This window comes from Nannospalax galili, unplaced genomic scaffold, assembly GCF_000622305.1.
Source record: "Nannospalax galili isolate Female #2095 unplaced genomic scaffold, S.galili_v1.0 scaffold664, whole genome shotgun sequence".
In the NCBI taxonomy this organism is placed as follows: Eukaryota; Metazoa; Chordata; class Mammalia; order Rodentia; family Spalacidae; genus Nannospalax; species Nannospalax galili.
In genome coordinates this window covers 181691-196793 of record NW_008354274.1, presented here as the reverse complement: position 1 = coordinate 196793, position 15103 = coordinate 181691, and the positions used below count along the sequence as shown (strand labels likewise).

Below are 15103 nucleotides of genomic sequence, written 5' to 3'. Positions count from 1 at the left end.
AAAACAAAGAAACAGTGACAGGTGTGGTGGTACATGCCTTTAATCCCAGCACTCAGGAGGCAGAGGTAGGCCTATCTCTGTGAGATGGAGGCCAGCCTGGTCTTCATAGTGAGTTCCAGGCAAGCTGGGGCTACAGGGAGACCCTGTCTTAAAAAACAATAAAAAAAGAAAAAAAAGTCTATGAAAAATACCTGCTGTGCATGCAAGTATAAGACCTGAGTTTGATCTTCAGAACCCATATAAAAAGTCATGTGTATGGTTCATGCTTATAATTCTAGCCCTGGGGAGGCAAGGGACAGGGAAATCCCTGGGGCTCCAGTCAGCCCAGCCTACTCAGTAGGCTCTAGACCAACTTAATTCTACCCCCAAACAACAAATAAACAAACAAACAAACAAACAAACAAATGTAAATGGGTCCTAAGGAGCAATGCTCAGGGTTGTCTCTGGCCTCAACATACATGTGTATGTGCACCCTCATGTACACCCCCCCTGACACAAACAATAAAAAAACTAGAAAGTCACACATCATTTGCAAATATTCAGATGTATTCTGAAGAAATGGCTATAAAAACAACAGACTGAAATCTCTTTCTGCATGTGTGTGCATGGACACATGAATGTGCAAGTGTACCTGAATGTTTGTACATGTGGAGGTCGGAGGCTGACAGGTGTCTTCTTCTATTGCTCTCCACTTTAAAAACTGAGACAGGGTTTCTTGCTAAACCTGAAGCTTGCCAATTTGGCTAGTCTATGTCAGCATGCTCCAGGTTATCTCCTGTCTTTGCCTCCTAAGCACTGGATTACAGGTGGACTGCCACACCAGCCCAACTTTTATATGGGTTCTGGGGATCCAAACTCCAGTACTCATGCTTACATGGCAAGCACTTACTTCATCCACTGAGCTATCTTCCCAGTCCCTAAAACTTCTTTTTACGAAAAGTTAAAGGTTAGAGTCTGGAGAGATGGCTCAGTGGTTAAGAGCTCTTGCTCTTCCAGAGGACAGGAGCTTGGTTCCCACAACCCACATCACCTATAACTCCAGTTCCAGATGATCTGGCGCCCTCTTCTGGCTTCCATGGGCACAAGCACTCACATGGTACACACACACAAACGTGCACACACAAACACAAGCATGTGCATAAATAAAAATTAAAAAAAAAAACATTAAGGGTAACATAAGATGCCAATTACAAAAGAAACAGGAAAGATGAAATAATCGAAATAAATAACTGAAAATGTTTGAGACTATATTAATGACTTCAGAATGCTCGGGCTGAGCGTGTACATATATGACGATTATAAATGGCAACTAGACTATGCAGTGAAGAAAAACTTGACCCTGTTTAGAAGGAGGCAATATTGGGCTGGCAAGATGGCTCAGAGGGTGAAGGTGCTTGCTGCCAAGCCTGACAACCTGAGTTCCATCCTCAGGTATCACATGGTGCAAAGAGAAAACCAACTTCACCAAGCTGTCCTCTGACCTCCATAGGTGTGCTATACACACACATACACACACACACACACACACACACACACACACACACGCACACACGCACACACGCACACAAATGAATCTAATTTTAGAAAAGCAGTATTGTATTCACTGTTCTATAAATATGGTAAGATTTGTTTTGATTTAGACAAAATGATTTACCTATCTTTTTTAACTAGAAAAGCTGATTATAAAATTCACATAGAAATGAATGCAAGAGTATTTGGGAGGATTCTGGAAACCACGTGTAGGAAGGTATGAAATTCTAGCTGACGGTAAGGCACATTCTAGTGTAGGGATCACAAAGTAGTGAGGGGTACTGCATTAACAGATGAGCCAGAGGCAGAAGAAAGTCCAGAAACAGACATGTGGCTTTCTATAGCTAAGAGGGCATGAGTAGAGAGAAGGGGCTTTTTTAGGAGAGATGCACAGAGGAATGTGCCATGCCATCAGCTTCTCCACATGGTTCAGGCTAAAGAGTCAGATCACTAACTTGCAATAGTGTCTCATCATGGAACTTGGAAGACACTCACCTCGGTCAGGATGACATCATCGTCCAGGTCATCATCATCATGCTGCTCAGGCGCTGGGGTGACCAGCATTGGAATCACTTCCTCGTCAGAGGAGTCAGAGATGGTGATGGGACCATCTCTGAGTCCAATCCAGTCTACAGGGAGGCAGAAAGCATGGTCACTGAAGCCAGTACAGTTAATCAGTCCCTCCATTCAACTTTTGCCCAAGCCTCAAGCCAAGTTCCAAACTACAAGCATACTAACATACCTCCTCCAGGCCTATGTTCACTCAAGTGGTGAGAGTTATGTTTCCACATGGATTTTAGCCAACAATATATTAGGAATTGCTACAAAAATACTCAAGATGTATCAACTTTTTCTAATGTTAGGTTAGATATGAGGTTTTTTTTCTTCTTTTTTAATAGCAAGCACCTTCCTCTGTAGTTCCAGCTGGCCTGGAGCTCTCTATGTAGATCAGGCTGGCCTGAATCTCAGAGATCTACCTGCCTCTGCCTCCTGTGTGTTAGGATGTATGTCATCATGCTGGGCTGGTTTTGTTTTTGAAAGAAAGTATATGTAAACCAAGTTAGCCTTAAATTTCTGGCAATCTGTCTGCCTCACCCTTCTGAGTGCTGGGATTACAGTCATATAAGCTGTTCATAAATATCTTTTTAGCTAGGTATGGCAGTACATGCCTGTAATTCTAGGACTCAGGCATTGGAAACATGAGAATTTGAAGTTCAAAGCCATCTTCAGCTACATAGTGAGTCTGAGGCCAGTCTGAGGTAGTGAGACTGCCTCAAAACAAACAAAAACCCAATCACCTGGAGTAAACTATGTCCTCAGGTCAACTGAGGAACAATAAAATTTATGGAACAATAAAATTTCACCAATTTCTCTAGCGACTGTCATGTTTATTCCTCCCATCAATAAAAGAAAACTTTTGTTTAAACTGCTGTATCTAAAAAAAATAATCACTCAAGTCAGGTGTGGTGGCGCACACCTTTAATCCCAGCACTCCGGAGGCAGAGGCAGGCGGATCTCTGTAAGTTCAAGGCCAGCCTGGTCTACATAGTAAGTTCCAGGACAGCTGGGGCTACAGGGAAACCTGTCTCAAAAAAGACCCCCCCCCAAAAAAAAATCACTCAAAAATAGTAAAATTCTCACTTAAGATTTAAAATATTTATTTAGTTATTTGTTGGGACTAAAGGCGTGTGCCACCACACCTGGCTCTTATTTACTTATTTTTATATTTTAAGACAGGTTGTCCCTGTAGCCCCAGCTGGCCTGAAACTTGCTATGTAGGCCAGCCTGGCCTTTATCTCAGAGATCAGACTGCCACTGCCTCTGCCTCCACCATGCCCAGCTAAGATTATTTAATTACCTTACCTTAGACATAAACCATTTAAGCAAACACATTTCGCTATTTAATATTTTTATTTATAAATTTTTTTTATTGCCAGGTGTGGTGGTGCACACCTTTAATCCCAGCACTTGAGAGGCAAAGGCAGGCAGATCTCTGTGAGTACAAGGCCAGCCTGGTCTACATATTGAGTTCCAGGACAGCTGGGGCTACAGAGAGACCCTGTCTGAAAAAGACCAAAAATAAATGAATAAATGAAAATTTTTTGTATGTATGAGTAATATTGCCTGCATATATGCAAGTGTACTTGTGTCATGCAATGCCCACAGAGGTCAGAAAAGGGTACTAGATCCCCAGGAGCTGGAGTTATGGATGGTTGTTAGCCACCATGTGGATGCTGGGAACCAAAACTGTGCTCCCAACCACTGGGCCATCTCTCCAGCTCCCATTTCAGTGTTTTAATCACATATTTACCATCCATCAAGAACTCATTTGGCATCTACAGCACTAAGCAATTTAACTTGCCAAGTTTCCCTTTAGATGGAACTGCAGTTGGTTAAACTGCAGAACCTGCAAGGTGGGACCAGCCAACAGTAGTGGTTGCTGGCTCTACTTTTGTTTTCCCCACTGTGACTGTGGATGATCTCCGCTCAGTTCTCTTTAAAATTTTTGCATTTATGTATGTATGTTATGTATGTATGTATGTATGTGCGTGTGTGTATATGCACACATATGTACTTGTGAACCTAGGGCCTCATGCATGCTAGCTAGGTAAGTGTTGTATCCTAGTTTTCTTTTTCTTTCCTCGTCTTTCTGAGACAGGGTTTCCCTGTAGCAGCAGCTGGCCTGGAACTCACTATGTAGACCAGGCTAGCATTGAACCTCTCCCTCCAAGTGCTGGGATTAAAAGTGAGTACTGGGATTAAAGGCATACACCACCATGCCCGACCTTGTTTTTATTTTCAAGCCTAAACACCTTGAATTAGCAAAGTTTCCACTCTGAAACAGGTCCATGTGATATGGAAAATGCAGTCAGGTAGTCAAACTTTAGACACATTACAAATTTATCCTGACTTTTCAAAGCTTTAGGTTCATTAAGATAATTAGCCTGCTAGAGCCCTCTTAGGTCTCTCTTGAATAAGAGACTTTGTGCACAGGTAAAGGAATCCAGATCACCAGGGACATATAGCTTAGGTACTCTGACTACTTCATCCCTTTATTAAATTTCTGGCTTATCTGTTAGTCAAATGTTTGGACTAAGGAGTATCCAGATGTCAGGCAAGCTGTAATTCTGGCTTCCACTGAATGCTTGCCCACACATACATATTTACACACACACATACATATTTACACACACACACACACACACACACACAAACACATATATTGAGGCAAGGTCTCACACTCTGTAGCTCAGGCTGGTATGGAAGTGATATGCAGCCAAAGCAAGTAAACACTACAAATCAAGGGTATGGCTCCATGAATTGTCATAAAATGCCAATATACGTATAACTGTGACAGATCAGGAAATATTTCTAGCACATTAGTAGCCTCTTGTGCCTCTTTCAATCACTGCATTCTATCCCCAGCAAAGGGAAGGTTTCTTATTGCACATAATTAGAGTACATTCTTCTCTGAATTTCTTGCAGATCACATTTGAGATGCCATCAATCCTGCATGTTACCACAGCTCTCTGCTACACATACAGAATCTGCTCTGTAAATAATTATAAATTATTCATTCTTTTCTTGATGGATGTGAGTTGGTGCTAATGTGGGCTATTTTGGATAATGCTGTTATCTACATACTTTTGGTGGGCTCATTTCAATTGAGGACATTCTAGGAATGGAATGGAAATGCTGAGTCATAAGGTACACATGTCCAATCTTAGTAGATAGATGGCATTGCTAAGTTGTTGCATCAGAAACACAAGGTTTGCAGGGAAATATTGACTATTTGGATCTTAACATTTGCTGAGCCCTGGTTTGTATTCTTTGTTTTGATCCACCTGTCTCTGAGTGCTGGGATTAAAGGCATGCACCACCACATGATCTGGTTTGGACTGTTTAACTTCCCAGCTTCTCTTGTTATCTAACACATTTTTAGGCCTTAATTTTTCCTCAAAATATAGGAATCAAGCAGTTAAAAATATTTTCTAATATGATGGCTTGTTCTGGTCTATTCTTTTTTTTAATATTTTATTTATTATTATTATTATTTTGTCTTTTTGAGACAGGGTCTCCCTGTAGTCCCAGCTGTCCTGAACTATGTACACCAGGCTGGCCTTGAACTCACAAAGATCCCGCCTGCCTCTGCCTCCCAAGTGCTGGGATTAAAGGTGTGCGCCACCACGCCTGCCTTATTTATTACTTTTATTTTATGTGTATGCGTGTAGTGCCTGCGTGTAGGTAAGTGCACCCATGTCGTGCAATGCCCGAAGAGGACAAGAAGAGGCTGTCGGGTCCCTTGGAACTGGAGTTACGGACAGTTGTTAGCTGCCATGTGGGTCCTGGGATTCGAAGCCAAGTCTTCTGCAAGAACAGTCAGTGTTCTTATGTGCTGAGCCATAACCTTCCACACATCTAAGGATTTTCTAATAATATTTCTGTAATTGATTTGTCTAGAGAATATAATTGCTAGAGAATATAATTTACATGATTCGAATCTCCTGAAATTCAAAATTTATACATGGCTCAAAATATGGCTGATACATTAGGTGTAGTATGTTTGCCTGTCAATTTTTTAGATTCACAAATGTTTGTATGTTCTCATATTCTCTGAGATGGATGATTTTCTAAGCTACTGTCATTATTTAAAGTTAGAAGGAGCAATTTACCTCGTCTCCGGTGGCAGTGAAAATTGTTCAAATGAATGACCTCTTTGTTGTTGTTTCCCTCTGCCATTTTCAAGTGTGAAGTACACAGCTAACGTGACTGCTAGTACCTAAGCATGGTGACCACCTGCTCCAAAGGGTCTGAAAGAGAAGAGACGACCAGCATTAAGAATAACAGTAGTGTGGGGAGTAGTGGCACACTCCTTTTATCTCAGCACTCTGGAGGCAGAGACAGGTCCATCTCTGTGAGATCAAGGCCAGCCTGGTCTACATAGTGGGTTCCAGGTCAGCTGGGGCTACAGGAACCTTGTTCAAAAAACCAAAACAACAACAACAACAAAAACCCCAAACCAAAAACCAAAAACAAAAAAACCCCAAACAACCAACCAAAAATCCCCAAAGAAAGAGCTAACAGTAGGCACTGATGGCGCATGCCTGCTATCCTTCCACTTGAGAGGCTGAGGCAGGATCATTGAGGTCAAGATCAGCATGGGATACAGAGAAAGAGCCTGTCTCAAATCCAAACGGACAACAACAAAAGCAGGAGAAAAACAAAGAAAAAAAAAACCTCACAAGATGCTACCACACAGCCCACTACAACAGTTAAAATGTAAAATGGGATCCCTCTGAAAACTGGCAGTTTTTTTTTTTTTCGGTCTTTTTGAGACAGGGTCTCCCTGTAGCCCCAGCTGGCCTGGAACTCACTATGTAGACCAGGCTGGCCTTGAACTCACAGAGATCCGCCTGCCTCTGCCTCCCGAGTGCTGGGATTAAAGGCCTGCGTCACCACGCCCAGCGAGAATTAGCAGTTTTTTAAAGCTAAATATTTATCTGTATCTATGAGAATGTACCTCTATAATCTAATATTTTCCTCCCAGGAATTTACCCAAGAAAAAAAATGCAAAAATACGTGCATAAAAAGACCTATGCAAGTGCTGGGCATGGTGGCGCACACCTTTGATCCCAGCACTTGGGAGGCAGAGGCAGGTGGATATCTGTGAGTTCGAGGCCAGCCTGGTCTACACAGTGAGTTCCAGGACAGCTGGGAATACAGGGAGACCCTGTCTCAAAAAGAACAACAACAACAAAAAACCTAGGCAAGAATGTTCAGCAAGTTGATAAGTTGGTTCAACAGGTAAAAGTGCATGCCACCAAGCCTGACAACTTAAGTTCAATCCCAGGGGCCCACATGGTAGAGGAAGGCTTCCAGATGAATGTCGTGGTACATGCTGTGCTCTGCCAGAGGACCCAAGTTCAGATTCCAGAACCCACATTGGGCGGCTTACAATCACCTGTCACTAAGTCAGGGAATCGATCCCACACACTCTTCTAGCCTCTACAGGCACCCACACATAAATAGCACACTCGCAGATACACGTATACATAAATTATAAAATAAAAATAAATCTAAAATAAAAAGAAGGTTCAGGGGCCAGCAGAACGGCACAGTGGAGGGCTGGAGAGATGGCTCAGTGGTTAAGAGACTCTTCCAAACTCACTTCCCAAGTACTGGGATTACAGGTGTTAATCACCATGCCCAGCTAGAAAAACTAACTGACAATGACAAAATTAAGAGCTGCTTTGAGGGCTGGAGAGATGGCTCAGCAGTTAAGAACACTGTTCGTGCAGAAGACCTGGGTTCAAATCCCACACGGCAGCTAACAACTGTCCGTAACTCCAGTCCCAGGGGATCTGACAGCCTCTTCTGTTCTCCTTGGGCATTGTACGACAACGTGGGTGTATTCACCTACATGCAGGCAACACACACACACACACACACACACACACACACACACACACAGGTAATTGCGGAATTTTTTTAAAGCTTGAGAAAAAAATTTATTTACTTATTTGTATTTTAAGTGTATGAGTTTTTTCCCTGCATGCATATAAGTGTAGCATGTACATGCAGTACCTAGAGGCCAGAAGAGGGTGTTGAATACCTTGAAACTGGAATTACCGATGGTTGTTAGCCTCTGGGTGCTGGGACCTCAATCCAGGTCCTTTGCAAGAGCAGTCAGTGCTCTTAACCACTGAGCCATTTCTCCAGACCTAGAAAAATAGAATTCTTGACAGAAAACACAACTATTTAGCAAGAATAAAAATAAAATCACACCTAAATGTGTCATATTGAAATAGAACATTAAAATCATAAAAACTAAAGAGAAAACAGGGGCTCCTTATAACTAGCAATTTTGCTATAATGAAAAATGATTTTCAAAGTTATAAAAATAATTATCACCGGGCGTGTGGTGCATGCCTTTAATCCCAGCACTCAGGAGGCAGAGGAGGTGGATCTTTGTGAGTTCAAGACCAGCCTGGACAGCTGGGGCTACAGAGAGACCCTGTCTCAAAAAGACAAAAAACAAAACAAAACAAAAAATAATTATCAAACTAGCATGAATGCTTCAAGTTAAAATGGTTATTCAAGAGCAAGGGCTAATTAAATTATTTTTAGACATCCAATGAGTTTAGATAATCAAAGAGTTACCTAAAAATGAACTTCAATAAAGAGAAAGAGGCATCTAGAAGGAAGCACTGCAACTCAGCTGCTCAATTCCTATGCTAGTGCTCCAATCCTCCACTGTTCTAGGATCTGCAGGCAGAGCCTTCCGGAGGTGATCAGATGTGAAAGAAGTCATATGGTAAAGTTTCCAATTATGGATTAGTCTCTCAGAAGAGGAACGAGAGTTGCTGTCTGTAATCCAGGAAGGAGACCTCATCAGAACCCAACCATACTTTTAGGCTAAGACTTGCAGCCTCCAGAACTGTAAAAACAAAAACAAAAACAACAAATAACTTTTTGATCTAAATGCCACCTAGTGTAACACTTGCAGAATTACAGAACTAATCTATAACACAAAAAATGATGAAATCGCTGGGCGTGGTGGCACACGCCTTTAATCCCAGCACTTGGGAGGCAGAAGCAGGCAGATCTCTCTGAGCTCAAGGCCAGCCTGGTCTACATAGTGAGTTCCAGGACAGCTGGGGCTATATAGGGAGACCCTGTCTTAAAGGCCAAAAAAAAAAAAAAAAAAGATGAAATCAAGTCTTCATTTAGGTAATCAATGAACATGGTTCAACTTGAAAAACCTTTATCTAAAGGTGAAACTGAAATTCTATACAATTAGGAGGGTAGTGTGCATACTGAAGGAGTTAGGTATTCATCAGACAGCTAAATTATGATGATGCCCTTGGTCTTGTTAAAGGAGGTAAAGAGGTAATAAAAAGTGCTACAAATGATCAACCAGAATTCCCTTGTAGGTCACAGCCCTACAAGGTGATCAAAATGCTGGGAATAGTCATGCACAATGGTGCGTGCCTTTGGTCCTAGCACTCTTTAGTCTTAGCACTCGCAAGGCAGAGGCAGATGAATCCTTGTGAGTTCTAGGCCCGTCTGGTCTACATAGTGAATTTCAGGCCAGCCAGCATTATGTAGTGAGACCCTGCCTCTGAAAAATAAAAAAAACAAAATGCTGGAAATAAACACAAGTAAGGAACTAGAGAGATGGTTCAGCAGTTAAGAGCACTAGCTAGTCTTGCAGAGGTCCTGGGTTCAATTCCCCAGCACCCACATGATGGCTAACAATGGTGTGTAAACTCCAGTTCCAGAGAATCTAACACCCTCTTCTGATTTCTATGGGCACTGCACAACACAAGTGCACTTACATATTTGCAGGCAACATACTCATACACATAAAATAAAATAAATAAAAAATTTAAAAAACAAGTAAGATAAACAGACAAAGGAAAGAGTCCTGTGAAAAGCCAGGAACTTGTAAAAAGCAAGCTGCCATATTTTTGAAAGAGACCTGTGACGTTAGAAAGTTTTCTTTGACTGGAAAATAGTTAAGAAAACTGATTTCATTAAAAACAACCAAAGAAAAGAACTGAGGTTAAATCATACAAAGTTATAAGCAAAACATCCTTCAGAATAATGAAACCAAGACTAGAGAGGCATAATACCACAGATCAAAATTGTAATCTTCTATCCAAAAACAAACTAAAAGGCATTAAGAAACTAATACAGGATAGAAAACAGCATTATTTCTTATTAGAAAAACTCAGAAATGTGGGCAAAAGACACAAGTAATGGAAATAAAAAGAAAAAAAAATCACCTGTGGATTAAGTCTATACCTAAAAAAATACAAGAGCAATTCAACATAACACAGACTGTTTTAAGAGAATTAAGAGGTAAAAAGAAGAAAATTTTAAAACAGAAAAATGAAAAAACAAGGGGGCAAATATTGAAGAGAGAGAACACTCAAAATAACAGGAACTTCTGAAAAATAAATTCAAAGGGAAAAGAACAAAATTTAAGAGTTGTATTTTAATGAGACTGGAGAGACAATTCAGCAGTTAAGACCACTGGATGCTCTGGCAGAGGATCAGAGTTCAGTTCTCAGTACCCATACTGGGCAGCTCACAACCACCTAAAACTCCAGTTCCAGGGGATCTGACACCCTCTTCTGGCCTCCCTGGGCACCTGCACTCATACCTGTACATAACCACACACAGACACAGGTAAGACTGTCAGCCACATTTCAAAAGAAGACAGTACATGTCTAAGAAAATCAACACAAAATAAGAAATACTAAGGCATAGTCTAACAAAAAACAAACAAAAAAATCCAACAAAACAAAAACAACCCACTGGACTTTACACACACCTGTCCTTGGGACTTACAAAAGGAAAATTAGATTATCACTTTGATAGTGATGCTGAATGCCATAACCTAATTGAGAGGATATTTAAGATACCAGAAAAAGGAGTCAGATTTTACACCTAGCAAAAGCGACTTAAGAGAAAGGGGCACAGGGCCAGGGAGATGGCTCAGTGGATAAAAAACACTTGGTGACCTGATCCCCTGGACCCTATGTAAAAGCTCAGTGTGGTGATGCACACGTGTAATCTCAGTACTCCTACAGTAGGATGGGAGGCAGAGACAACCTCTGGACACTTACAGCTCAGCTAGCCTGGAATATGCAGTGGGGCAGAAATGAGAGGTTTTGTTTCAGCAAAGTGGAAGGCAATAAGCAATTCCTGAAAGCTGTCCTCTGACCTTCACATGTGTATGTACAAACACACGCACAAAGTATTTAAAAAAATGACAAAAAGACAAAAATTGTCACTGCAAAAATATTTGCAAAATATTTCTACAAAGTCCTTCCTGAGGAAGCCACAGGAAAATGAGCTTTGGGCAACCAAGATGACTAGAGGGACACTGACATTCAGACTGGCTGACTAGGCTATGCATGGTGGCACACACCTATAGTCCCAGCACAGAAGGCACAGGCAGAAGGATCTCTGTGAGTTCAAGGCCAGCCTGCTCTATGTTCTGAGACCCTACCTCTAAATAAATAAATAAATAAACAAACAAATAAATAAACATACAAAGTGTGGAAGTTTGAATGAAAATGTCCCCCATAGGCATCAAGCGTTTGGACATTTTGTCTCCAGATGATGGCGCTGTTTTGAGAGGTTTTAGAAGGTGTGGCTATCCTGGAGGAAGCATGTCACTGGGGGCAGGCTTAGAGAGTTCTAAAGCCTTGCCAGATCGCCAGTCATTCTCTTGTTTCCTGTGCCTGTGTGATGATGTGAGAGCTAAGCTTCTGCTGCTCCTGCTCTAGCTACCTCCAGCCACCATGCCTCCCCACCATGATGGGCTGTAATTCCCCTGGAACCATAAGCTCAAATAAACTCTTCCTTCTATAAATTACTTTGGTCAGTGTTTCTATCACAGCAACAGAAAAGTGACTAATACACAAAGCAAGTCAGGTGTGGCTGTGCATGCCTTTAATCCCCAGCAGGTGGGAGGCAGAAGTTGAAGCATCTCTGAATTCAAGGCCAGCCTGGTCTAGTAATGTTTCAGATCAGCCTACATAGTCTTGAGTCCTGTCAGTTGGGAGGCAGGAGGAAGAGGACCTTTGTGAGCTTGCAAGCCAGCCTGGTCAGCATAGAAAGTTTCAGGCCACCCAGGACTACATAGACACTCGGGGGTGGGGAATGAAGGTTAGAAAATTGTGTGTGTATAATATGGTACATTCTATAATAAGGCTAAGATATAAAAGTTATAGGGAAGAGGCATTTCTGTGAAGTCTTTCGTTGTTTACAGTAATTATATTGATTTTATCAATACTCATTCTGACTTTTGTGGGTGTGATGGGTTAAAACAAATGAGTAACAATATTCTGGGGTCTGGAGAGATGGCTCTGTGGTTAAGAGCACCAGCTGCTCTTGCAGAGGACCTGGGTTTGATTCCCAGTACCCACATGGCAGCTAACAGCTGTCTGTAACTCCAGTTCCAGGGGATCTGACACCCTCTTCTGACCTCCTCAGGCACCGCATGACACAGGTGCACTTACACACATGCAGGCAATACACTCATACATGTAAAATAAAAATAAAAAATTAAAAAACAATATTCTATCAATCCCTGTGTCTCTGAGAATCAAGATTCTCAAGAGTAAGGAAGGGAATAAGTTTATAATGTAGAAATAAAGTAAAAACCCAATAATCCTAAACATGATTATAAATATTTTTGTTAACTCATGAAACATTTCAGTTCTGTCAAAAAAGAAAGAAAAAAAGACTAAAAGTGGTAACCTATGGTAACACCCATAGGGTGTTATATAAATTGTCAAGTATTTCTGACCAGAAAAAACCAGGGCATTTTGAGCAACTAGCAATCCCAGGTCCTGGACAGGAGCCATACAGAATGAGCCTGGAATAGCTGTCATCTCATACATCAAAGCAGGTATCAAAGGCTATCAAGATTGGGTCCTATCAGAACTAGAGAAAAAGTAGAGACATTACTAAAATAGGTCAAGAAAGATAATTATTATATGGCATGAAACACTTTAAGAATGTGTATAAAAACCAGGTGTGGTAGTGCACACCTTTAATCCCAGCACTCAGGAGGCAGAGGCAGGAGGATCTCTGTGAGTTCAAGGCCAGCCTGGTCTACATAGTGAGTTCCAGGACAGCTGGGGCTACAGGGAGACCCTGTCTCAAAAAGACCAAAAAAAAAAAAAAAAGTGCACAAATGAAAGCACTTATAATTTTGTGTGTGGCATGTGCATGCATGTGAAGGTCAGAGGGCAATCTCAGGTTCTGTTCCTCAGACACTGTCCACCTCATTTTTTGTGTGTGTGACATAAAGTTTTACGGTACACCTTGCTAGCCAGCAAGCCCCAGGAATCCAGCTGTGTCCGAATCCCCAGCACTGGGAGTACAAATGAGCACCAATGCAGAGTTTTACTTGGGTGTTAGGAATCAAACTTAAACCCTCCTGCTCACACAGCAAGCATTCTATCAATTGAGTTATCACCCCAGAGTCTGTAATTTTCTTAAAGTACGGTCAGAATATGACGGGTAATAGATACATTATCTTTTAAATTGATCAATGAAAGTCAGGTGTGGTGATGCACACCTGTGATCCCAGCATAGGGAGGCCAAGGCAGGAGGTTCCCAAGTTCAAGGCAATCCTTAATTATACAGTGAGTTTGAGGCCAGCCTGGGCTCATTAGACCCTCCCTGTCTCAAAAAAAATCCCACAAAATCCATGAAGGAATAAACATACAAAAATCAATAAATAAGGGAAAGTATATGATTTGACATTCCTTTCTTTTCCTGTATCAAAGGTATCACTGTCTAATTAGATAGGCAAGAAGTGGCTTCTTTTTTTTTGAAACAGGGACTCCCTGTAGCCCCAGCTGGCCTCGAACTCACAGAAATCCACCTGCCTGTGCCTTCTAAGTGCTGGGACTACAAACGTGCACCACCACGCCCAGCTTAGAAGTGGTTTCTTTATTTTATTATTTTTATTTTATGTATATGAGTATATTGCCTGCATGTAGGTAAGTGCACCCATGTCGTGCAATGCCCTCAGAGGACAGAAGAGGCCATCAGATACCCTGGAACTGGAATTATGGACAGTTGTTAGCTGCCATGTGGGTGCTGGGATTTGAACCTGGGTCTTCTGCAAGAACAGTGTTCTTAATAGCTGAGCTATCTCTCCAGCCCCCAAAACTGGCTGCTTCTTTTTTAAAAAAAATATTTTATTATTTTTATTTTATGTGTATGCACGTATTACCTGCATGTAGGTTAAGTGTACCCGTCTTGTGCAATGCCCACGGAGGACAGGAGAAGCTGTCAGATCCCCTGGAACTGGAGTTACAGACAGTTGTTAGCTGCCATGTGGGTGCTGGGATTCGAACCCAGGTCTTCTGCAAGAAGATTGTTCTTAACCACTGAGCCATCTCTCCAGCCCTGAGAACTGGCTTCTTTATAAAAGTAAATCTCAATAAGGACAACCATCATTTTGCAGCCTTCAATGACTGGCTAGATGTAGACAGTGAATCTACTGGCCACTAACATCACAGAAGACCTTCAGTCCCTTCTGACGGAAACACACTACCCAAAGCCTCACCACACTGACTGAATCCAATTCTAGTCAAAACATATTATGGAATGGAAGCAGAGGAAAATGTCATTGCTCAGTGTTTAACAGAAGTGAGATATTTAGGGGGAAAAAAGTCTCAACAGGCTCTACAAGGGAAAATGAACTTTTAAAAAAAATTTATTAATTTATTTTTACACCCACTTCCCAGATTGCCCCCCCAGCCTCCCTCCCCCTACTAGAGCCCTTATATTCTGATATCCCTGCTACTGTCTGCTGTGTTGTCGGCACCCCCAGCTATTCCCCACTACTTGCCCTTCTGGTGAATCTAGTCAGCCTATCTAGAGGTCTTTGTTTTAGGAGGGTCCGCTGTTCCTCATCTAGCAGCAGTCAGTTGTCAATATTCCTTTGGATAAGACTGGGGTCCGCTGTTTTTCTTTCTTTTTTTTTTTTTGTCTTTTTGAAGTAGGGTCTCCCTGAAGCCCCCGCTGTCATTGGAAC

At 41.7% G+C, this 15103-nt stretch overlaps 1 protein-coding gene across 5 annotated transcripts in view; it reads right to left on the bottom strand.

Moving 5' to 3' along the window:
* The window catches only part of Rnf216 (ring finger protein 216), a 147884-nt gene that overhangs the window by 125508 nt on the left and 7273 nt on the right, over positions 1-15103 (bottom strand). For 4 of the 5 annotated variants that reach the window (XM_008851366.3, XM_008851365.3, XM_008851369.3 and 1 more), the window contains exons 2-3: positions 6204-6341; positions 2026-2159 (exon numbers count right to left, since the gene is read on the bottom strand). In XM_008851366.3, the coding sequence (XP_008849588.1) occupies positions 2026-2159; positions 6204-6270 (201 nt within the window). In that variant the 5' untranslated portion in view covers positions 6271-6341. The remainder of the gene's footprint in view (positions 1-2025; positions 2160-6203; positions 6342-15103) is intronic. The other variant, XM_008851368.3, reaches the window with a different exon arrangement.